Source organism: Pantherophis guttatus, chromosome 10 (assembly GCF_059756535.1).
Source record: "Pantherophis guttatus breed Tessera chromosome 10, ASM5975653v1, whole genome shotgun sequence".
Taxonomy (NCBI): Eukaryota; Metazoa; Chordata; class Lepidosauria; order Squamata; family Colubridae; genus Pantherophis; species Pantherophis guttatus.
The window spans coordinates 8,589,782-8,614,334 of record NC_142072.1 but is presented as its reverse complement, the minus strand read 5'-3'; the positions used below and the strand labels follow the sequence as shown (position 1 = coordinate 8,614,334).

The 24,553-nt window shown below is 40.8% G+C and overlaps 2 protein-coding genes across 2 annotated transcripts; both read right to left on the bottom strand.

Annotated features, from left to right (window-relative positions):
- Positions 1-682: 682 nt before the first annotated feature.
- Positions 683-8,033, bottom strand: LOC117669349 (trafficking regulator of GLUT4 1-like). The gene is made up of 2 exons (XM_034423712.3): positions 7,599-8,033; positions 683-958 (listed from the first exon to the last, which is right to left on the bottom strand). The coding sequence occupies exons 1-2, from the start codon at positions 7,893-7,895 to the stop codon at positions 815-817; spliced, it is 441 nt and encodes a 146-aa protein (XP_034279603.1). The 5' UTR covers positions 7,896-8,033; the 3' UTR covers positions 683-814.
- A 5,007-nt stretch (positions 8,034-13,040) lies between these two features.
- LOC148112386 (uncharacterized) lies at positions 13,041-18,601 on the bottom strand. Its single transcript, XM_087876876.1, has 2 exons — positions 17,982-18,601; positions 13,041-14,671 (listed from the first exon to the last, which is right to left on the bottom strand). Exons 1-2 carry the CDS (start codon positions 18,270-18,272, stop codon positions 14,483-14,485), a joined length of 480 nt encoding a protein of 159 aa, XP_087733002.1. The 5' UTR covers positions 18,273-18,601; the 3' UTR covers positions 13,041-14,482.
- Positions 18,602-24,553: the final 5,952 nt, after the last annotated feature.

Genomic DNA, 24,553 nt, shown 5'->3' with positions numbered 1-24,553 from the left:
GGGACTTGGAGCATGCCAACCTGTTAGTTCTGGTAGGGCAAGCAGAAATAAGCAGACACAGGTGTTGTCTACTGACAGGAGTTTGATCCTGACCAGCTCAAGATTGACTCAACCTTCCACCCTTCTGAGATTGGTAAAATGAGGACCCGTATTGTTGGGGGGGCAATATGCTGACATTGTAAACCGCTCAGAGAAGTGCTTTAAAGCACCATGAAGCGGTAGGTAAGTCTAAGTGCTAACTGCTACCCTGCCACTATCTTGGCTCAACGTAGACCTTTCTAGGCGATAACCAGCATCTTGGATTGCATCCAGAGAAGCCTCTGGAAACCAGCGCAGCTCACAGAACATGAGAATATCATGAAATGCCCCAAACTGCCTGTGCTGGTTGGGTTCAGTTGCAGCTTCTGAATGTTGTTTAAAAAGGCAGCTCCATGGATTGAACTTCACAGGAGAGGACTAAAGCTCGAATTATCGCGAGAACAGCTTCTCGATCTTGGCATGCGTTCAATTGGTGCGCAAGGCAAATCTGTGCAAAGGCTTTTCTAAGCACGGCAGAAGCTGTGGGTTCAGAAGGCTACTCGTACCCTCCTCCCCCCAAATTGTGAGTCATTTCCTTCTGGAAAAGAACAGCCTATGTATATTCAATATAGGAAGATAAATTGAGCAGACAGAAACGGAGCAGGAAACATAGCAAATTTCTGAATTCTTTCTCATGTCCCAAAGTTTATGATTCATCGCTTGCCTGTGGGTGTCATTTTTTTAAAAGGGTGTATCATGTCCTATTTGGGTCATTTAGAGATGGAGAAATGTTCATTTATTTAAGATAAGTAAAAACAAAGACGACGTATAAGATGATGATGACGATGCCCACGCCGAGTGCCGAATGGGCCAAAATGCGTGCCATTCTGGAGTTGCGTTGTGCAGAGGTGATGTTTCTTTCATGGTTGGCTTCTCGGGTCTGTAGAAGGGAGAAAAAGAATACACAAGAGTTGCAATGCATATAAAACTGACCTTCTGGAGAACATTCATGATACGAAGAAGTGGGTGGTTCTATACCAGTGTATAGAACTTGCTGTATGTCCTATACCAGTGATGGCTAACCTTTTTTTAAAAAAATTGATTTATATGCCGCCCTTCTCCAGAGACTCAGGGCGGCTTACAATGCGCTAAGCAATAGCCTTCATTCTTTTGTATATTTATACAAAGTCAGCTTATTGCCCCCACAACTGGGTCCTCAATTTACCTACCTTAGAAAGGATGGAAGGCTGAGTCAACCTTGAGCCTTGGCGAGATTCGAACCAGCAGTAATTGCAGGCAGCTGGTCTTAATAACCAGCTTAATAACAGGGTGCCTTAGACCACTGTACTACCAAGGCTCTTTTCTGGACCAAGTGCCCAAAGCACTTGCACACGCCCCCCCCCAACCCCAAAATGCAGGGGGCATGCATGAGTGGGGCAGGGTGCATACATGACCCCCACTCATGCGCCCTGCCCCACTCATGCATGCCCCCTGCATTCGCCCCCGCACTTGCGCCACCTCTCTTCATGCACGGCAGAGACCCAAAGACTAAGTGGCTCACGGGAGGCGCGTGCCCATGCGTGGCAGAGCTGGACTGGGGTGACGGCTTGCAAGCCCACCAAGAGGGTGCTGCACGCCACCTCTGGCACGCGTGCCATCACAGTCCCATACAATGTGTTGGTTAAGTTCCTTCAACTCTAGCTGTTGATTGCAGTAACCACCTTTATTTATTTATTTATTGGAATTTTGTCAAACAAAAACGAGAACAAGAATAAGAGAATAAAAATACAGTGACAGGGACAATAGGCACGTTAGTGCACTTATGCATGCCCCCCCTCTACTGACCACTTAAATATGAAGTAAGGTCCATGGAAGTCAAAGTCAACATAATCTTGAACAGGAATAACAAATCTCAAATCCCAGCAAAAGCTTAATTTATCTATGTCCGTGATGGCAAACCTATGGCACACGTGCCACAGGTGGCACGTGAAGCCATATCTGTGGGCATGCGGGTGTTGCCCTAGCTCAGCTCCAGTGCGCATGCATGCCAGTCAGCTGATTTTCGGGCCTTCCGGGCCCACCGCAAGTTGGGAAACAGGCCATTTCCGGCCTCTGAAGGGCCACTTGGGGGGGTGGGGAAGGCTGTTTTCGCCCTCCCCAGGCTCCAAGAAAGCCTCTGGAGCCTGGGGAGGGTGAAAAATGGGCCTACCGGGCCCACTGTGCCATCACGTGCCAAAAACGGGGGGAGCGCGGGGGGGGTTTGTCACACGCACATGGGGGGAGGGCACATTTTATTTATTTATTTATTTATTGTTAAATTTGTATACCGACCTTCTCCCTGAGGACTGAGCCAAGTAAAACATAAACTACAAACATTAAAATACAATTAAAATATATATATATAAATTTGGCCCCATGATTAAAAACAATAACAATAACATTGGATTATGGATGTGGGCACATACACACGTGATACCCCCATGTTCCCCCCGCTTTTGGCACGCGATGGCAAAAAGGTTAGCCATCACTGATTTATGTAGACTATTTTGGGGGGTTGCTATAGAAAGAGATCTAGCAACTCAGTGGATTTTATTGGTAATGTTTACGTTCTGTAATGCGTGGATGTGTAGTACAGCACTCTCACAGATCAATAAATATTTGTTACTCCTGGTAGTAACAAAGAAATGATTAATTGCATGCTGAAATGTCACAATGTGAAAGTAATCCTGCTATTTTATAGCTTGGCCTTGAGGTCATAATTAAGTTTTGTCATTTGCATGTACCCATACTCACATTACAAACTCACTAGCAAAATCTCTGTCCCTAACTATAAAGGCTTCCCCAGCTCAGTTGCAAATTAGTGTACATGTAAACATGCCAGGCTTAATTACTCGTAAACTTAGAAGTTGTACCTTCAAGTCGGTCTGGATTCCTAGCGACTCTATGGCCAGGTTCTAGCAGTGAACTTGGCAACATTTTCAGAAGTGGCTTGCCATTTATTTATATTTATATCCCACCTTTATTATTTTTATAAATAACTTCAATATCCAGTATTGAAGTTCCAATATCTCAGGGGCTGCCACAAAGAAGAGGGAGTCAAGGTTATTCTCCAAAGCACCTGAAGCAGTGGTGAAATTAAATTTCTTTTTACTACTGGTTCTGTGGGCGTGGCTTGGTGGCCATGGTGTGGCTTGGTGGGCGTGGCTTGATGAACATGACAGGGGAAGGATACTACAAAATCTCCATTCCCACCTCACTCCAGAGGAAGGATACTGCAAAATCCCCATTCCCACCCCACCCTGGGGCCAGCCAGAGGTGGCATTTGCCGGTTCTCCGAACTACTCAAAATTTCCACTACAGGTTCTCCAAACTACTTGAAATTTCCGCTACCGGGTCTCCAGAACCTGTCAGAACCTGCTGGATTTCATCCCTGTCCTGAAGGCAGGACAAGAAGCAATGGATGGAAACTAATCAAGGAGAGAAGAACTAAGGAGAAATTTCCTGACAGTTAAAACAATTAATCAGTGGAACAACTTGTCTCCAGAAGTTGTGAATGCTCCAACACTGGAAGTTTTTAAGAAGATGTTGGATAACCATTTGTCTGAAGTGGTGTAGGGTTTCCTGCCTGGGAAGGGGGCTGGACTAGAAGACCTCCAAGGTCCCTTCCGACTCTGTTATTCTAATTCTAATTCTAACTCAAGGTGGTGAATGTACCCAACACACCTTCTTTCTCCTATTTTCTCCACAACAGCAACCATGTGGAGTGAGTTGAGTTTAGAGAGTGTGATTGTCCCAAAGTAAACTTTTCTAGCCCGATGCTTTAACCATTGACTAGACCAAACTGGCTCCTTGCCTTCTTTTTATGGACGAGAGGGATTGACTGGCCTCGATCACCCATTGGCTTTGATAGTACAGAGCCTTGATAGTACAGTGGTTTAGTGCACCCTGTTATTAACACAGCTGCCTGCAATTTCTGCTGGTTCGAATCTCTCCAAGGCTCAAGGTTGACTCAGCCTTCCATCCTTTCTAAGGTAGGTGAAATGAGGACCCAGTTTGTGGGGGCAATAAACTGACTTTGTATAAAATATACAAAAGAATGAAGGCTATTGCTTAACGCATTGTAAGCCGCCCTGAGTCTCCGGAGAAGGGCGGCATATAAATCAATTTTTTTTAAAAAAAAATTGGCTTTGTTCCTAAAGCAGGATTACAAGTCACAGTTCCCAGGATGCTAGCCTAAATTTGCTGCCTATATATATTTTTTTCCTTTCTTTAGTGAGGTTGTGCGAACTTGGCCCTCTCCAGTGTATGATGCAAACCCAGAAAAACAAGCTCATTGTAAAAGGAAAATAAACACGCTCCCTGCCTACAGAGCACACCCTAATAATTGCCTCTATTTTTTTTCCCATTGCCTGAACATGGTTGTCTCTTCATTCTGCGTGAAAATACTCATGACTGACAGAGAACTTGTTTGCCATCTATATCTGAGTAACCAGAGGTGGGTTTCAGCAGGTTCTGACCAGTTCTGGAGAACCGGTAGCGGAAATTTTGAGTAGTTCGGAGAATTGGTATAAAAATTCTGAAAGCTGGCTGGGCTAGTCACTCTCTCTTTCTCTCTCATCCCAACCTATCTCACAGGATTGTGTTTTTTTTTTTTTTGTGGGAGGAAAATATAAGGAGGAAGGAATATTAGATATGAAAGAAATAAGTGACTTTGGTGGGTCCCAGGAGATTAGTATTCTTTGCAGGGCACCCATTTTATGGAACATTCTTACCCCTGAAAATGGATGAACTCCATTCTTTTGATATTCATAAAGGCCCCCAAGATCTGGTTATTCATTCATTCATTCAATTAATTTAAATGCGACCTATCTCACAATCAAGCAACTCTGGTGGTTATGTTATCTTTGGTTTTTCTGATATTTATTAATATGGATTTTTATGTTTTATATCTATAGTTTTTATATAGTTTTATCTCATTCTGTGCCACCCAATATCATCTTTGATGAGTTGAGTGGCTATTAAGATTTGATTAATAAATACTTTCTAAAATATAAGGCTAACTCTGGGAGTAAATAATTTTCCCACCCAGTCTCATCAGGATCTCTAAGGCAAAAATATTCGGAAGGAGCCAAAAGCTAATGTAGCTTCTACAAAAGCTAATGCAGCTTCTATAAAAGCATTTCCAGGACTGAATTATTCACGTAAAATGTGGGCAAGATTGCATAATTTTACAATATCTGGGAAGGGAGTGGAAGTGGAGATAAAACCTCCAATAGCAAAAGCCCATAAAAATCCTGATCTTGGGTGAGGCAGAGAGCAACTTGTGCAAACAATAAAGTGTCTTGCTTCAAAATTTTCCCAAGCTTCTCTTCTTGCTTCTTCTATATCCAGAAACTGACAGAGCTCAGAAAAGTCAAGAGGTGTTTGGCAAACCAATTTTTATGAGGTCACAAACCAGCATAATAAGGATGGAACACAATATATGTTATATATCTATATCTATATCATCTATATCTTTATCTATATCTATATCTATCTATATCTATCTATCTATCTATCTATCTATCTATCTATCTATCTATCTATCTATCTAATATTTATCTCACTGAGCTATGGCTGCAAGTTGAGAAACTTGGTTTACGTAGGAAAATACCTGGTTGAAGAAAAATGCATACAAAAACCTACAATAAGAGAAGAAAGCATTTCCGGCAGTAATGTCAGCGTGTATGGAGCGAGAACGCTTTAGATATTAGTAAAATGAAGATACAAAGATTTGTTAAATAATTAAGGGGAACTAAGAACAAGACAGGAATTAAAAGAATAGGGTACAGACATTGATTGGTGGCCTTATATGCAAATAAAATCTAGATACAAGACAGATTTGACACAATTTGGATTTCAAAAGGAACCATATGAATTAGATAAAATTCTCCAAGGCACAGAAGACAAATTGATAAAAAAAATCGACAACTATTTATTAAGATACAAATTTAAAGAAGAGGTAGTCAAAGAAAACATGATAATTTGGGCAAAATTTTTTGAATACAATATTGAATTAGATAAGTGGGAGAAATTATGGAATACAAATTATAAATTAACAATTTCTGTACCCTATAAAGAAAACATGTATAAAATGTTTTATAAGTGGCATCTGCCACCAGCCAGATTAGCAAAAATGTTTCCTAATACTTCACTAAGTTGGAAATGTAAACACCAAAAGAGAACATATTATCATATGTGGTGGTCCTGTCATAAGGCAAAACAATACTGACAAAAAAATCAAAACACAAATAGAAGAAATTATAAATCAACACATAGAAATGAGGCCAGAAACTTTCTTACTGGGAATAATTTCAGGGTCATATGAAAAAAAAAATGATATTTAATCATTCACATAATTACAGCAGCATGAGCGTAAACTGGAAAAATAACAATATACCATCAGAAGGCAATGTGATTAGAAAAATTATGGAGTGTGCGGAAATGGATAAGTTTACGAAGGAGATACAAGAAAAAGAAGAAACAGAATATTACCTAATCTGGGAGAGATGATATAAGTGGTTGGAAGAAAAGGGAAAAAAAGGACAAGGGAAGACTAAATAATGGTTGAATTAGATGGAGAAATAGAGGAATAAAAGGGAAGAAATAAAAAATGCGGGAAGGAAATTGGTACACGCTTATGTCAAATGTAAATAAAACAATTAAAATAATATAATACATTATAATGGTATATATATATATATATATAATATATTAGCAATATATGTATAAAGGATATACTAAGATAAGAGAGAGAAAATGTATATGGATTACCGAGGCGAAACTATTGAAAAGAAGAAAATGTTAATGTTACTTTTGGTTTGTTTGTTTTTTAAAAAAAACTTTAATAAAAATATTTTTTAAAAAAACAAAAAAACTGGTGTTTGGCAACATTCAAATCCACAGCCTTCTCAGGCACAATCCAAATTTATTTCTTTTCATCCCATCTTTATTATTTTTTTATTAATAATAAATAAAGCTACAAATACTGTATGCGCCTTCCTCCTTCCATTTTTTCCCACCGCAAACGCTGCCCCCACCCCCCCCGGTTAGATGGATTGGGCTGAGAGAGAGAGAGAGAGAGAGAGAGAGAGAGAGAGAGACTGAGTAGCCCAAACTCACCCAGCCAGCTTTCTTTCCTAGGGCGGGCTAGAACTCACGGTCTCCCATTTTCTAATCTGGTGCCTTTAACTAGGAGACCATCTTACTATCTGTATCATGCGTCCTCCTTTTTCGGTTTCTTTCCCTGTAACTCTTCAATCCCCCCCCCCCATTTACATTAATGCTCGAATTCACGCAAAAGGCAAAGCTCGGATCATTCCATCCCCATTTACCACAGTCGTGTTTTGTCAAAAGAACAGGAAACAGCTCGTGTGTTTGCCCTCTTGGCTTCCCTCCCCCTCACCCCCTCAGAGAGCCAGGAAGCATCTTCAGAAAGCAAGCAAGCAAATAAGGGATCCTTCTGTTTTGATGGAATCTGAACAGGATCCTTTCTCCAGCCCCACTACCCGCCGTACTCTACTACCCTTTACACAGCTTACCAGTATAGAGCAAACTAAGGCAGCCACACCCAAGGGTAGACAACAGCAGAGCATAGTGAAGATGGAGTAGGCCAGGTAGTCAGGTGCCTTGGTGACTTGAACAGGTTGAAGTATTGGTTCTTCCTTCGGGTCTTGGACAGCCGTGGCATTATAAAGGTGGCTTGGCATAGGAGGTTGAAAAACTATGGGGGCAGTTGGTTGAACCGGAGGCTGCACTGCAACAGAATAAGGAGGTGGTAGATTCTGGGGGTTCGGCATGTTGTCTGCGATCTTTTCATAACTTGTTTCATTATTCATTGTGCGAGTCGTCTCTTTTCTCTTCTCCCGGGGGCTGTTCTCAAAAGGCTGTTTCTGCTCTTGTCTTAGCTCTCTACAATCGGTCCTTTCTTTTCAAGGGCTCTTCTTTCCAGTTGCTTGTTTCCTCTTCCAACAGGAACTAAGTGCCTTTCAATACTAGCTGTTTGGTTCCACCTCTTTGCTTAATAATTCATTTGCTGCTCTGCCTTAAGGCGAAGGCAGCTGAACGGGGCTCCGCAGCCGAGGAAGGATGTGGGTGATATAAGAAGACAAGCATAAAATATTTGCAGTTTATCTAGAATGTGGCAAACCTTTTGAGCCACAGAACACATTTCTTGGCAGCAGAGAGCTCTAAGTTAACTCTTACTCGCTCTTGTTACTTGTGTAAATAAGCTCAGTAAATCCCTTCCCTACTTTCATCTCGTTCTTTCTCCCTCTCTGTCTCTTTCCCCCCTCTCTCTCTTTCTCTCTCCACACACTCACACTCACACACACACATACACAAACAAACAAACAAACACACACACACAGAGCTAGTCCTCGATTTACGACCACAATCGAGTCCAAAATTTCAATTGTGAAGTGAGACATTTGTTAAGTGAGTTTTGCCCCATTTTATGATCTTTCTTGCCACAGTTGTTAAGTGAATCACTGCAGTTGGTAAGTCAGTAACCCGGTTGTTCAGTGAATCTGGCTTCCCCATTGACTTTGCTCATGAGAAGATCACAAAAGGGGATCACGTGATCCTGGAAAACTGCAGCCATCATAAATATGAGTCAGTTGCCAAGCATCTGAATTTTGATCACAAGATTATGGGGATGCTGCAAAGGTCAAAACATAACTCACATTTTCCAGTGCCATTGTAACTTTGAATGGTCATTAAATAAACTGTTGTAAGTCAAGGACTACCTATATCTACTGTATTTTTTTCTTATCATCAAAACCATAAGTCATACATTCTTTGTTTCCCCCTTGTTTCATGCAAAAAGTCTTCCAGTTAGCAGAAATTGTCTTTTTTCTAATTAAGTTTTGCCATTTATATGTATTTTCTTCTGTTCGGTCCAGGGGTGCTATTTAGCAGGTTCTGATCAGTTCTGGAGAACCGGTAGCGGAAATTTTGAGTAGTTTGGAGAACCAGCAAATACCACCTTTGGCTGTCCCCAGAGTGGGGTGGGAATGGAGATTTTGCAGTATCCTTGCCCTGCCACACCCACCAAGCCATGCCCACCAAGCCACACCATGCCCACCAAACCACGCCCACAGTAGTAAAAAAAATTGAATTCCACCACTAGTTCGGTCATGTCTGATTTTTGGAGACTGCCTGGATAACTCCCTGCAATTTCCTTGTCAAGGTTCTTCAGAAGTGATTGGCTACTGCCTCTTTCCTAGGGCTGTGAGAAAGTGACTGGCCCACAGCCACTCAACTGGCTTTATGTTTAAGGCAGGACTAGATTTCCAAGTTTGTGGGAATGAAATTTGCAAAAATTGTTGCTGCTTCAGCACAACCATGCCTTCTGAATACACTTCTCAGAAATCTGTAGGTTGTATAATGCAAGGGAAGATGGGAGGGCCATGGGAGCCTGGAGATGTTGCTGACTTTTTAGCCACGTTAAGAAGCTTGGCTAACAGAGAAGAAGGCTGGGAGAAAATGTCTGGAACGACAAAAAATGGCTAGATTTGCACTACAATTCTCTGGGTTTGTGGTCCTTCGATCCCCTTAAATGATAAAGGAATGTATGGGGCCATTCCCAGAATAAAACTATAGGATTAATGTAGATAAAAGAAAGGAATCATACAGAGTCAGATATATGGGCTCTGGAGGACCCTCTCTATTCACATTATTATAAGGGGAAGACGTGCTTAGATACATGAACTCTGAGAGAACCTCTCTATTCACATTATTATAAGAGAGGAAAGTGCTTGTTGGAGATTATATTAACAAACAGTTAAACCTCATTAAGTGGTAATATATCTTCTGACAAGACCTAGATGTCACGAAAGGACCGCCATATGGAAAACATCTGAATGACCTCACTGTGAATGACACAAAGACCTATATGTTACAAAGAGTTACTTCATCCAATAAATTTACCCAAGGACAGTAGTAAATCTCTCATTAGCAACTCCGAGCACTTAAGAAAAAGTTGTGTGGCTAAGATAATTTTATAAACTAAAATTAATGGTTTAAGTAGTTAGATGAACATATTATCCAATGTATGTAACCATATAGGGAAAATCGGATGTATGATCTTATGTTAACCATATATGGAAAATGTATGATCTCACTGAATCCTTTGTCTTAGAAATGTATAAAACCAGTTGCATCAGTGTTCTTTCCTTGTTCAAGGCTTCAGGTACAAAACTGGCTCTGAACCTTGCGCAATAAAACTGTCTCTGGCTGACCCAGGAATGTTGTTTGGTCTCATCATTCCACAACAGGATAGCCCTTTCAAAGGTAGCTGTTTAAGCCTTTTCGTTGGGAATATTTATTATATTATTTTATATAATATAATATTTTATTATATTATATATATAACCAAGTTTAAAACCCTATTTTTTTTTAAATTTGATTTATATGCTGCCCTTCTCCGGAGACTCAGGGCGGCTTACAATGCGTTAAGCAATAGCCTTCATACTTTTGTATATTTATACAAGGTCAGTTTATTGCCCCCACAAACTGGGTCCTCAATTTACCTACCTTAGAAATGGATGGAAGGCTGAGTCAACCTTAAGCCTGGGGAGATTCGAACTTGCAGTAATTGCAGGCAGCTGAATGTTAATAACAGGCTATTAGTCTGCTGCACCACCAGGCTCTTTTTTAACTGGAAAGATGAATTTGCTAGGTTGGTCAAAAGTCCAGAAACTTGGCTTATATTTCTGAGTCCACACATCTTAAACTTGTTGAGTTGAGAAACACTGGTCTAGTCTATGGGTAACTGGAGCTTTTCTACATCAGGGGCAGCGTCTGGCAAGCTTGGCTGATCTTGAAAAAGCTAAGTGGGGCAGGAGTCCTTGATGCTCTCTGAGCTTGGTTGTTTTATTTCTTGCAGAAGTTTCATTACCAGTGCGCTGATGATGTTATCTAAACATCTGCAAGAAAACAAGCAAGCCCAGAGAGCATCAAGGACCCCTCACTTCAACTCTGAGCTACAAATTCTCTCCTTTATTGGTAAGCAGGGCAGAGTTGGCTACTACTGGGTGAGAAACCACAAATGTAGATTGAGAGGTTTAAACACATTCTGGAAGAGAGTCATGCCAAACTCATTGATATTCTTGTCAAGAAAGCTCTGTTGCTCTTTCTGTGTACTTACTAGAAGTTCAGTTTGAATTTTGCACAGGACTTCAGGCAGTAGTGGGATCCTACCGGTTTAACAACCGGTTCGGTGATCGCGTGCTTTGCATGGGTGCGCAATTGAATGAAAAATCACCTTCCGCGTTAGTGCTAGGGAATTAAAACAGCTGAGGCGTGGCAATCCGCTCTGCTGCTAATCAGTTGTGAAGATATAACTGAGTAAAGTGGAGGGGCGGGCAGGTGGGCCCAGTTGATCAGGGGTAGGTTTTACTTACCTTTATTACCGATTTGAAATGGGAGCGTGTGTGCATACTTGCTTCACTCGCGTGCATGCACGCGCGCTTCTGCGTATGTGCAAATCATCCATGATGACATCCGGGCGGGTGGGCGGAGCCTCCTGCCACTTTTACTACCAGACAGAACTGGGAGCAACCCACCAGCAGTTGATCGTCGGAGCTACCAGTTTGGCCGAACCAGTCTGAACCGATAGAATACCACCCCTGATTTCAGGGATTCAGGAAAACAAATGTCAATCTTAAGAAGAAGGTTAGGAAGTCGGACTTTAAATAGCCCCAAGCATGTGGTTGAATTTATCTCCTTCTCAAGTTCACTCAGGGTAATTATGACATCCTCTATGTGGGATCTACTGTATATCAGAAAGAGGCAAATGGATTCTTGGTTTCCCCCAGATTCCATGTGTTAACTCAACTTAGTTTAGATAAAGAATTTATTAACATTGAGAGTCTCAAAGTCGTTGCTTTTTCAAAAGGCAACAGGACTTCGTTTTTTCGTTGAAGGTGTTTCACTTCTCAGAACTGAAGAAGCTTCTTGGATGAGAAGTGAAACGTCTTCAGGAAAAAAACAAAGTCCAGTTGCCTTGAAGAAGCTTCTTGAATGAGAATGAGCCTTTTGAAAAAAAACACCTTTGGGACTCTCTAAATTAATAAATTCTTTATCTAAACTAAGTTTGGTAACATAAGGGGAGACCAAGAATCCAAAAGTATCCATTTGCCTGTTTCTGATATACAGTAAATCCCATATAGAGGTTGGTAAGAACTGAAGAAGCTTCTTGGGTGAGAAGCGAAATGTCTTCAAGGAAAAACAAAGTCCAGCTGCTCTTTGAAAAAGCACCTTTGGGACAACCATGACCTGGATGACTGAGAATCTCCAAAGACATTTAACTTAGAGAGCTGACGGGAAAGCTGGTGAGGCAAGAGCCAGGAGGCTAAGGGAGATTTTCTAGAGCAGCACATGCCTGTTCATGTTCATTCATTGACTGGTATTTCACAACATTGTTAACTTCCAAGAATTGATGCAAGGATTCTCAGCAATAGGGATTGGGAAATTCTGGGAATGGAAGGCCACACATCTTGAAGATCAGAGTTAATGTTTCCACTGATTTGTCTTGCATGTGTTCAGCAGAATTGTCTTCTCTTTTTCAGGGCCTCCTTCCAGGAGTGAAATGCTCCCGGTTTGGACCTGTTCGGCTGAATCTGTAGCGATGGCGGCCGGTGGTTCGGAGAACCGGTAGCGATGGCGGTGCGAGGCTCCGCCCACCCGCCCGGTCATCATTACGTCCTGGTTTTAACTAGGAAGTAAACTGTTTTTTACCCTCTGTGCATGTGCAGAAGGGTTTGCACATGTGCAGAGGGTCCAAGCGTGCATGTATGTGGCGTGTGCACTTCCGAACTGGTTGGAAAGGTAAGTAGATTTCACCCCTGCCTCCTTCCATTTGAATTTACTATCACAGGTAACATGACCCTTTGTCAAAGTTTGGGTTAAAGAGAATGCAATCTAACTTTAGCCAGTACTGTACATATTTACACAAACACGCACAGCTCAATAACAACAGGTTAAAATGGAAATTATATATTTTCTGGAAATTGGTAGAACAATATTTTGCTCAAAGATCCGTCACAGACTAATGTAAACAATTTCAATACTGCAATATTCAGAAAAACAAAATATGCCTCGGGGCTCTGTGGTTATGTTGAAATGGTAGCAGCAAAGACAGCAGTGGTTTAATCAAGCGTCCATGAGGCAGAAATTGGGGCATGTTATTTCATTCAAGGTTGACTCAGCCTCCCATCCTTCCAAGGTCGGTAAAATGAGCATCCAATATGCTGGCTCTGTAAACTGCTTAGAGAAGGCTGTAAAAAGCACTGTGAAGCGGTATATAAGGCTAAGTACTATTGCTGTTCAGGGTTTGGAAATTACACAGAAGCATTCTTTATCTTTGGTTTCCTTTCAAGGAACACTCAGATGCACAAAGTTCAGACACAGACCGTTGTAAAAAGCATAGTGCTGGGAGATGCTAATTGGCTATCAAATACTGAAGCAAGGGCCTTTTGTATAAAACAGGGGTGGGGAACGGCGGCCCTTTTATGACTTGTGGACTTCCAGAATTCCTGAGCCAGCCTTCTGGGAGTTGAAGTCATAAAGGGGTCATCATTCCCCACTCCTGGTTTAAAGGATCTTGCCAGAATACAGACATATGAGCTAGGGGTGGGTTCTACTTTTTTTTACTACCGGTTCTGTGGGCGTGGCTTATTTTGTGGGTGTGGCTTGATGGTCATGTGACAATTATTTAGGATTTAGCAGAGGTACTGGTCTACCAGGCTTTTAACTGCTTGCAGAGCTGTACCGATCTACCCATTTATTTTTTGCAGGCACTGGTCTACCCATTTATTTTTGCAGGCACTGATCTACTCATGTATTTTTGCAGGCACTGATCTACTCATTTGTTTTCTTTTAACACTGATCAGCTGTAGGGCGGCTTTATGAAGTCCCCAGGGCAAGAGTTTAAACAGTTTTTTTCCCTCTAGCTATCAGCTGGAGGCAGCAATAGATTGAGGGGTGGGGCCAAATAAAAGGTAAGAATAATGTGGGCGGTGGAGGGGGGCGCGGGGGGCTCAGAGGCAGAAGCAGAGGGAGATTTCTTTTTTTTCTTTTCCCCACCAAGAAAAATAGGTGCGTCTTATACTCCGAAAAATACAGTACTCTGGCCACTTATGCAAGGATTATGCAAGCACCTTATAATACAGCTTGGCATATTTTAGCCCTTTCAGGCAGACTCTTAACCACTTTAATGTAGCACCTCCTATTTTATTATACCTACCCGGAATTATTTTCTAAAATTAGTTTGGCATTTTAGTATTTAGCATTAAATCAGTGCTTTAGTATCTCAGCAGCTTACCATTCAGCCACATAGAACTGCATTGATGTAATGATTAAGCAATTTTTGTTAGTTGTTTGAACTGCCTGAGAACTTTTCCTATATTCTAGTATTTTAGAGTTACGGGGATATAGTAGAGGGTCTGTCTATCAGCTCCGAGACACTCTGAGTGTATATGAATATAACAAAGATGATATATATGGTTACGGCCCCCAGGCCCACTGCAAGTGCCGCATGAGCCAGAGTGCGGGCCAGCTTTGAATTTCGTCGAGCAGATTCTGCATTTCCAGTGCGGTTGGCTTCTTGGGTCTGAGAATAAAGAAAAATAAGGGATATATTACTGTATGACTGTAATTTTGTTGCTTGTATCCTTACAATTTATATTGATATTGTTTTCTGATTGCTTATTTGTACCTTATGACTATCATTAAGTGTTATACCTTATGATTCTTGATGAACATATCTTTTCTTTTATGTACATCGAGAGCATATGCACCAAGACAAATTCCTTGTATGTCCAATCACACTTGGCCAATGAAAAATTCTATTCTGTTCTATTCTATTCTATTCTATTCTATTCTGTTCTATTCTATTCTATTCTGTTCTGTTCTGTTCTGTTCTGTTCTGTTCTGTTCTGTTCTATTCTATTCTATTCTATTCTATTCTATTCTATTCTATTCTATTCTATTCTATTCTATTCCATTCCTTTCCATTCCATTCCATTCCATTCCATTCATTCTATTCTATTCTATTCTATTCTATTCTATTCCATTCCATTCCATTCCATTCCATTCCATTCCATTCCATTCCTTTCCTTTCCTTTCCTTTCCTTTCCATTCATTCTATTCTATTCTATTCTATTCTATTCTATTCTGTTCTGTTCTGTTCTGTTCTGTTCTGTTCTGTTCTGTTCTGTTCTGTTCTATTCTATTCTATTCTATTCTATTCTATTCTATTCTATTCCATTCCTTTCCATTCCATTCCATTCCATTCCATTCATTCTATTCTATTCTATTCTATTCTATTCTATTCTATTCCATTCCATTCCATTCCATTCCATTCCATTCCATTCCATTCCATTCCTTTCCTTTCCTTTCCTTTCCTTTCCTTTCCTTTCCTTTCCATTCATTCTATTCTATTCTATTCTATTCTATTCTATTCTATTCTATTCTATTCTATTCTATTCTATTCTATTCTATTCCATTCCATTCCATTCCATTCCATTCCATTCCATTCCTTTCCTTTCCTTTCCTTTCCTTTCCTTTCCATTCATTCTATTCTATTCTATTCTATTCTATTCTATTCTATTCTATTCTATTCTATTCTATTCTATTCTATTCTATTCTATTCGTGAAGAAATACGTCAAGAGCTTGAAAGAGCATCTCAGGCCTATGGTTTACGGTTATAAAGGTCATAAATTTGGGGTGTGAGTTGCTTGATAACAGAAATTCTAGTCCTAATCGTGGTTGCAAGTCAAAGTCTATCTGTATGAAGGAATCGCTTGTCACTGCTTGTATACAGTCATGCCAGATGAACAAGCATTCCTTGATTCCCAAAATAAAAATAGAGCACGCGAAGATTTTTCTCCTTGGCAGGACGCACTGAAGTTGTGCAATACATTTGATTTCCCACAAATGAGACTGTTTGGCTCATTTGTTCTCCTCGTTCCAGTAAATGATGCGGTGGCAGTCAAATTAGGAGAAAATAATTCCAAAGTTCAACATTAGCATCTCCTCACTGAGACTTGTTTTATTATTTTTTTGCTGCAATAGATGAGCATAGAGGGTTTTCTCTGCAGAAATTGCTGAAGAATGAACTCCCTCCACACTGTCTTTCTCCACCTGAATCTTCTCATCATACAAACATACCCCAGCATCTTCCTTTCGCTGTCATGCCCTCATGATATTAGCTATTCCCTAACTCATGACTGAGACAGAGGCAGATGGACTTTGTTTTCCCTAGAAGATGTTTCATGTCTTCCGGTCAAGTACACTCAAAGTTCTTCAGTCAGAACGGAAGAAGCTTCTTGGATGAGAAGTGAAACGTCTTCAAGGAAAAACAACGTCCAGTGGCCTTTTGAAAAAACATCTTTGGGACAATCATGACCTGGATGACTGAGAATCTCCATAGATGACTGAGATAGGCTTGAGTCATTTTTAAAGATTTTTATATTTATTTTTATAAATAAGGTGGTGAATATTTCTTCTTCTTCTTCTTCTTCTTCTTCTTCTTCTTCTTCTTCTTCTTCTTCTTCTTCTTCTTCTTCTTCTTCTTCTTCTTCCTCTTCCTCTTCCTCTTCCTCTTCCTCTTCCTCTTCCCCCCCTCCTCCTGAACGAATTACAGTTTCGTTGGCTTGGAAAGTTTGAATTTGGCATCTTTCTGTAGAACCAAATTTTACTGCCCAGTAAGATTTGGTGAATGTCTTTTTATTTATTGATTTATTTTGCAGCATTTAGAAGATTGCAATTTGAAAAGTAAGAGGAATAAATATGTTGAGGTGCTTCATCCTATAGAGCAGTGTTTCTCAACCTTGGCATTATTAAATTGTATGAACTTCAACTCCCAGAATTCTAGGACTACCAGTATATGTGTTGTAAGTCTAGGACTACTTGTATATGTGTTATAAGTCTAGGACTACCAGTATATGCATTATAAGTCTAGGACTACCAGTATATGCGTTGTAAGTCTAGGACTACTTGTATATGCGTTGTAAGTCTAGGACTACTTGTATATGTGTGTGTATACATATACATAACACATAGTCCTCAACTTACAACAGCTCATTTAGTGACCGTTCAAAGTTACAACAGCACTGAAAAAAGCGACTGATGACCATTTTTTCACACTTATGTCCATCACAGCATCCCCAGGGCGACGTGATTTACATTTGGATGCTTGACAACTGACTCACATTTATGATGGTTGCAGTATCCCAGGATCACATGATCCCCTTTTGCAACCTTCTCACAAACAAAGTCAATGGGGAAAACCAGATTCACTTAACAACCGAGTTCCTAATTTAGCAACTGCAGTGATTCGGTTGACAAATGTGACCGGAAAAATTGTACAATGGGGGCAAAACTCGCTTAACAAATTTCTCACTTAGCAACATAAATTTTGGGCTCAATTGCGGTCGTAAGACGAGGACTGACTGTACATATACATACATATATAATTTACTGTCCATTACTCTGCAAAAGGAGTTGGTTGCGGTAAGAGAAGACACAATGTTCTGAACATTTTGGAGTAGTGCCCTGCCTACATATTTTGCAGTGAGCTGGTGGAGAAGCTGTTAAAGACATGCTTTTAAGTGAAAAACAAAGAATGGTGATCTTAATTCATAATCACAAACTTATTCACTACACAGATTTTATCAGAGTTGAGCCTAAAAAGCTCTTCAGTTTGGAGCATCTGTCGGAATAGCTCCCACATTAACATATTTGCAACTTATAATTTCTTGGTTCCCTCCATGCTGACCCTGCCACATGATAAAAAAAACATTTGATTAAACAAAGAAATAAAATATTATCTTATCTTTATGTGAATATTTTATAAAGTTCTATGACTGCCTCCCCTCCCTCTTAGGACATCCTGTGGTTCATATACTCACAAGCTTACCTGTATGGAATAAATCAGGGAAGCAATTCCCAGAGGTAAGCAACAGCAAAGCATGGTGAAGATGGAATAGGCCATGTAATCAGGCTCTTTGATGGGTTGGATACGTATGAAGTTCATGGTCTGCGTTGGTTGAATGATCAGACCATGGTTGTATCTTGGATCATAAGGAGGTTGATACTTGGGGTCCCCCAAGAAACCAGGACCAGAATACCCCGGTTGATTTTCTACATAGGGGGGTGGATCCTGGACTTCAGATACATCTTCCATCTTCTTGTATTGGGGTTTGCTCATCTTGCCTTCTACTCTTCTCTTACTTCAGCACAGGTAAGCACAGGTAGAGCACCGTCTTATTTCTGTGTCCAAAAATTCAAATTCTCTGAATAATTTTGCTGAATTGTCTGGCTCACTGGATGGCTCCCGAATCTGCAAACCTTCCTGATCCTTCGTTGTCCTCTTTCAGTGATATGCAGCCCAGCTCGTCTTTTCTATCTTTTCTATCAGCCGGCTGTTATCTTCTTCTGCTTAAGAAGGTCTCTGTGATTACTTTTCCTGACGCAGTGCAGTTTGGCAGCCCAGCCGGGACTAAGAAAAGAAGTGGGCTGAAGCGAGAAGTTAGTCAATGAATAACTGCAGAAGGGCAATTCCTGCTGGTGGGGAAAAATGCAGCCAAGATTTCATTTGACTGTTTCTAAACATCTGAAAAATAAGAGGAGGATTCTTTTAGTCACATCCCTAGGAACCAAAACCAGCTAAAGAAATGACTTTAAGCCACTCTCCCTCAGCCCTAGGAAGAAGAAAATAGCAAACCACTTCTGAACAAGCTGCCAAAAAATCTATAGGAACATGTTTAGGTTGTTGCCAGGAATCAGGATAAAATGGAAGGCACAGATTTCCCATTTTTATAAAGCCATGTAACTCCCAGATTGTTTCTGCAAAAGAGCCAATAGTGTATTTCTGGCTTTAAGTCTATATGTTGCTTTATCATCTTCTCTAACCATGTTTGTATTTTTGTCCAATATTTTTTTTGCCTTTGGGCATGTCCACCACATATGGTAGTAGGAGCCCAGTATCTGATTGCATTTCCAACATTTGGCGGACATGTTTTTGAACATCTTTGCTAGTCTTGCCGGTGAGGATGTCTGAATTCTTTCTGAATGCACTGTTGATGAAACTAGCTACCTAGCTAGCTAGCTGGCAATTTGGGGTTTTACACTTTTTATGTGTGATTCTTTTTAGATTGCTATGTAGTTTTAATTATGTTTATACACTTCCCAGAATAATTTTTTTTGAGATGGGTGGTTATATACTGTAAATATCCCCACTAAATAAATAAACCAACCAAGCCTATCAGTTCTAGTTTTTTTTAATCTGTCCTTGCTATTTTTTTTTATACTGAATGTCCTGCCAGGATCAATTTCACTTAAATGCCATGAAAGTCTAACTGCCCTTGAATATATTAGTTGGGCAATATTTACAGCAATCATTTCTGAAGAATAAACACCAGCCTTATTAACGAACATGTCTGGCTTTTCTGAAAATGCCATCTGTGTCATGCTGTCTTTTTCTTTCCTTTTTTTTTTTTAAATTGCATGTCACGTTTATTCATTGTTAAAGCATCTAACACACACTGAACTATAAAAAAATCAACACCTTAGGAGAAAATGTGATTAATCGGTTTGCAAGTCACATTGTGCTGCATGAATATGGGCAGATTTTGATAAATGCATAAAGGTATAAATGCGTAACCTCGGTCAAGCACCAATTCTTATACGTCTCTTATAATTGGTACTTCGACGAAAGGACTCAATTGGCTTTTCAGTCCAACTCTTTCCTGGGTGTTTTGTTTTGTTTTGTTTTGTTTTGTTTTGTTTTGTTTTGTTTTGTTTTGTTTTGCATAAACTTTCGCCACTGCAGCAAGAAGTTTGGTTTCAAGGGGTTTCAATAAAAACGGAGGTTTCTGTCTCTGCTTTATTCTACCTCTCCTAGCCACGGCGCCTAAGCGTTGACATCAGGAACCAGAATTATAGCTTTAAACCTACATCCTGAAGGTGCTTTTTTTTTTTTTTTCAAGAGGTGACTGGACTCTCTGGTTTTTCCCCGAAGACGTCTCGCCTCTCATCCAAGAAGCTTCTTTAGCTCTGCTTAATTTCTTGGATGAGAAGCGAAACGTCCTCAAAGAAAAAACAGAGGCAGTCCAGCTGTCTCTTACAAAATCCCCTTTGGGACAGCCATGACCTGGATGACTGAGAATCTCCACAGGCACTTTAAACCAGGGGTCTCCAACCTTGGCAACTTTAAGACTTGTGGACTTCAACTCCCAGAACTCCCCAGCCAGCTTTTCTTTCCTTTTTCTATTGTGCTGCGCTTCCTCCTTAGAATTATATTAATATAATTCATGTATATTAGAGCTTGAATTATGAAGTTGGGAGTCCTTGCTGAAATCCAGAAGATTCCATCGCCATCATTTTAGTCAAATAATTGCTCACCCATAGTCTTCTCAAAGCATTTGCAAAGGGGGTTGTCTTCTTCACCCTCCTCCTTACTCACCTTTAAGGAGAAGATGAAAGCAGGAGCAGCCAGTTGTAGGAAAGAACCATCCATGAGGAAGATGGAGTAGATCAAACCATCCATGAGGAAGATGGAGTAGATCAAATCATCCACGAGGAAGATGGAATAGATCAGATCATCAAGTTGATTGTCAGCTGCCCAACCCACTGTCCAGCCATCCAAAGCTCTGCACAGACTACAGTGAAGGACAATCTCTTGAGTGTACCCAAGGTGAACCATAATCAAGTTGGCATTGGGATAGCATGAGTGGAAGTTTCTCATATCCTACCTTGAATGACGGTCCAGTGGATGGATTGCATGAAGTTCTCCATAGCACTGTTTCCCAAAGGAGGGATGGGTTTTGAAGTAGCAGCCATGCTGCTGTGGGTCTCTACCTTTATTACCTTCATCATGAAGGACTATTTTTTTCTTTGATTGGCCAACATTGACTCTCTAACTTTCTTAAGAGCCGCGGTGGTACAATGGTTAGAATGTAGTTTTCCAGGCTACTTCTGCTGATCATCAGCTGCCAGCAGTTTGGCAGTTCGGGTCTCACCGGCTCAAGGTTGACTCAGCCTTCCATCCTTCCGAGGTGGGTAAAATGAGGACCCAGATTGTTGGAGGCAAGATGCTGACTGTAAACCACTTAGAGAGGGCTGTAAAGCACTATGAAGTGGTATATAAGTGCTATTGCTATTGCTATTAATGCTCCATGTTCCGTCTTTCTTCAGTCAGCTCTTATGTTTTTTTTTTGTCTCTCTAGTCTGCACTATCTAACTTTTCTCTTTCTGAAAATACAGGTGTTTTCTTTGGCCATTAGTCTGTTTTGTTAACACTGGCAGCTTGACTGCATAATGGATATATTTATTGGCCAGACAGAAGCTGGATGCGCTGTCCAGAAGCCACCTTCACTGTCCTTTGTAAGGATAAAAACATGAACAGTGCTATCAAGGTTCTTCTTTGGGGGCTGGGCTAAATGTCACAATATTACCTACAGCATTTGCGTGAAATTCAGAATGCATTAATCGGAGTATTGCATGTGGAAAGCTATGATCCTGGATGGACATATGCAGGGGTGGGCTGCTGGGGGTTCGCAGGGGTTCGGGAGAACCTCTAGCTAAGATTCTGTACAGTTTGGAGAACCCCCACTCCTGACTGGCTCGGCCACCCCACCCCTCCCCTACCAGGAGTCCCCACATAGTTCGTTTTGGATGCAGGTAAGTGCAGGGTATGCATGGAGGCTTGGGGAGGGCGAAAAACGGGCCTACCGGAAGCCTGGGGAGGCCATTTTCATCCTCCCGGAGGCTCGAAGAAAGCCTCTGGAGCCCAGGGAAGGCAAGAATGCACCCCCAGTGGTGCAGGTGGCTGACTAGGCCACGCCCACCACTGCCACACCCACCCAGCAACCAGGCAGAGAACCCCTTACTAAAATTTTTGAAGCCCACCCCTGGACATACAGTATATATAATGTTTGGTAGCTCAATAGAGGAGCATGCTTCTACAAAAAATCCCATTTATACCGATATCTAAATGTAATTTACCTTTTGGAAGTTGTTTGCAAGATTAATTGGCATGATCTGATTTTATGTAATTTGGCTTGAACTCAAACACTGGATTGTATTGCAGCAGTGGTTTTTTGCCAGATTGGTCAAGCTATTAAGGAAACTGTAAAGCATAATTTGAAACCATTAGGAAAAAATGCTGGCAGGTTTATAACCACGGGGCACTGTATCTGGATTGCAGAACCCCACATTGCCATTAGGTGGCAGCAAAGAAAGAGCTTCCTGTTTTGCTTGGTTGCCATCTAGTGGTGGTCTAGATTTTTGCAGCTCCGACATGGCAACTTTCATTTGAAATTAAAAAGAAAGCAAAGAAGATAAACTCCCTTCTACTCTTTTTGTGCCTAAAGAAAAATATATTTTTTATTGTTGGTCTTTAAGATTAACAGAGGGCAGAGGTCTATTAAAACAATTTGCTGCAATTTGCTGAGTGACTTTTCCTTGTGCCAAGGCAGTATAGGTCAGATATGTGGGGATAATGTAAAGAGATTGTCATGCCCTCCTGGTAGGTTTTCTGGAGGATTCTCATTGGTTGCTTTTAGTTAGAAAATTCTGGAATAAACAGCCCGCTGGAATAAAGCAAGGATTCCTAACTTGATTACAGCAGTAATAAAATTTTTATGTTTTTCTTCAAATTCAATTGTAAAAGCATGACATAATACATACGGTTTGTACTGATTGTTCAACCGCATCCATCTGGCATTGCTCTAATGTGCTTCTGGTGCTGAATACTTAGGTTTGAAATGTTCTATAAGGTTTGTTATGCTATCATAACATCAGATCAGATGCTTTATGCTTTGTGAAGCCCTCCTTTCTCATATAGATGCCCACATTCTTTATGATTTATAGGGATTACAGTCTCTGGATTTATATTTGTGTGTGTTGGATCTCATTATCTGCAATCAGGACAGAAAACAGACTACCAAAGAATAAATCTCATTTTATTATTAAGAGAAAAAAAAAAGATGAGGGTCACAACAATTCTAATGAGTACTTTAGGCCTCAAATGTAAACACTACATACAGGCAATTCAAAGCTATTAGCATTTGGCTTACATTTTCCTGTCGTTTTGCTGAAAGTTGAGGATGGATGGGTGGGGAGCAGGGGTGAAATGCTCCCGGTTCGGACCGGATTGCCCGATCCGGTAGTGATGGCGGTGGGTGGTTCGGAGAACCTGTAGCAAAAATCCCTCCCCATCCCTAACCCCCATGCCCAGCTGAGCCGCGCAATCATCAGAGGCTTTTTATTTTATTTTTAAAAGCATTTTTTCGGCCGAAAAAATGTTTTTAAAAGTAGAAAAAAAGCCTCTGCCGATCAGGCAAGTCAGCTGGGATGGTCAAAGGATTAAAAAAAAAATGAAAAGCCTCTGCCGATCAGGCAAGTCAGCTGGGATCATCAGAGGCTTTTAAAAGCATTTTTTTTACAACCTCTTCAGCTGAAGAGGTGGTAGAAAAAAATGGTTTTAAAAGTAAAAAAAAAAAAAAAAAGTTGGACAAGCCCACTCAGTCATATTGCCCACCACCACCAAACCACGCCCACAGAACCGGCAGTAACAATTTTTACATTTGACCACTGCTGGGGAGATTTATTTATTTAATTTATTTAATAACTTTATTGTCACTGTACGTGTATACACAGTATACCCATACAACGAAATTCACTTAACACCCAAAGACCAGGTCCAATACACATAACAATCCCCGAATACACCCCCACCCACCACAATTCCCCACTCCTAAACCACCCAAACATCTACACAACAGACCAAGTAATGCTGTCCAACATCTTACTGATGGTGGCCCTTTAGTTTATTGTTGGGTGCAATTATAGCTCTGGGATAAAAACTATTCAGAAAACATGTGGTCCGAGTTTTAATTGTTCTGCATCTTTTGCCAGAAGGCAACAGTCCAAAAAGATGGTAAGAAGGATGGGAAGAGTCTCTGAGAATGTTATGCAACTTTCTTAAACAGTGAGATTCGAAGATATCATCCAGGGCTGTTAGCCAGAGTCCGATGATATTCTGGGCAGTTTTAATGATTCTCTGTAGAGCTTTTTTGTCTGCTACAGAGTTGCTCCCATACCATGCAAGAATGCTGCATGTCAGGACACTCTCAATGGTGCTGCGATAGCAGGACAGAAGTTGATGCTGAGATAGATTTATCTTCCTGAGCTTGTATTTTTGGGGAATGCCAGCAAGCCTACACCTAGATATTGGTTATGTAATGTCTACTAGCTTTGTTTATTGGTGCTCTCTGAGCTTGGTTGTTTCTTGCAGATGCTTCATTATCCAAACTAGGTAACCTTATCAGTGCTAGTAAGGAGTGGAGTTTGCTCTCAGTTTATATTCTAGTGCCTTGTCCTGTCAGTGTGGCTGGGAGTAGTCTTAGAAGTTCCCAGCAAAGCCAAAGAACCTATAAGACCACCCCCACCAATTGTTCTGCCCCAGCTTCGGATTCCCAGAGAATG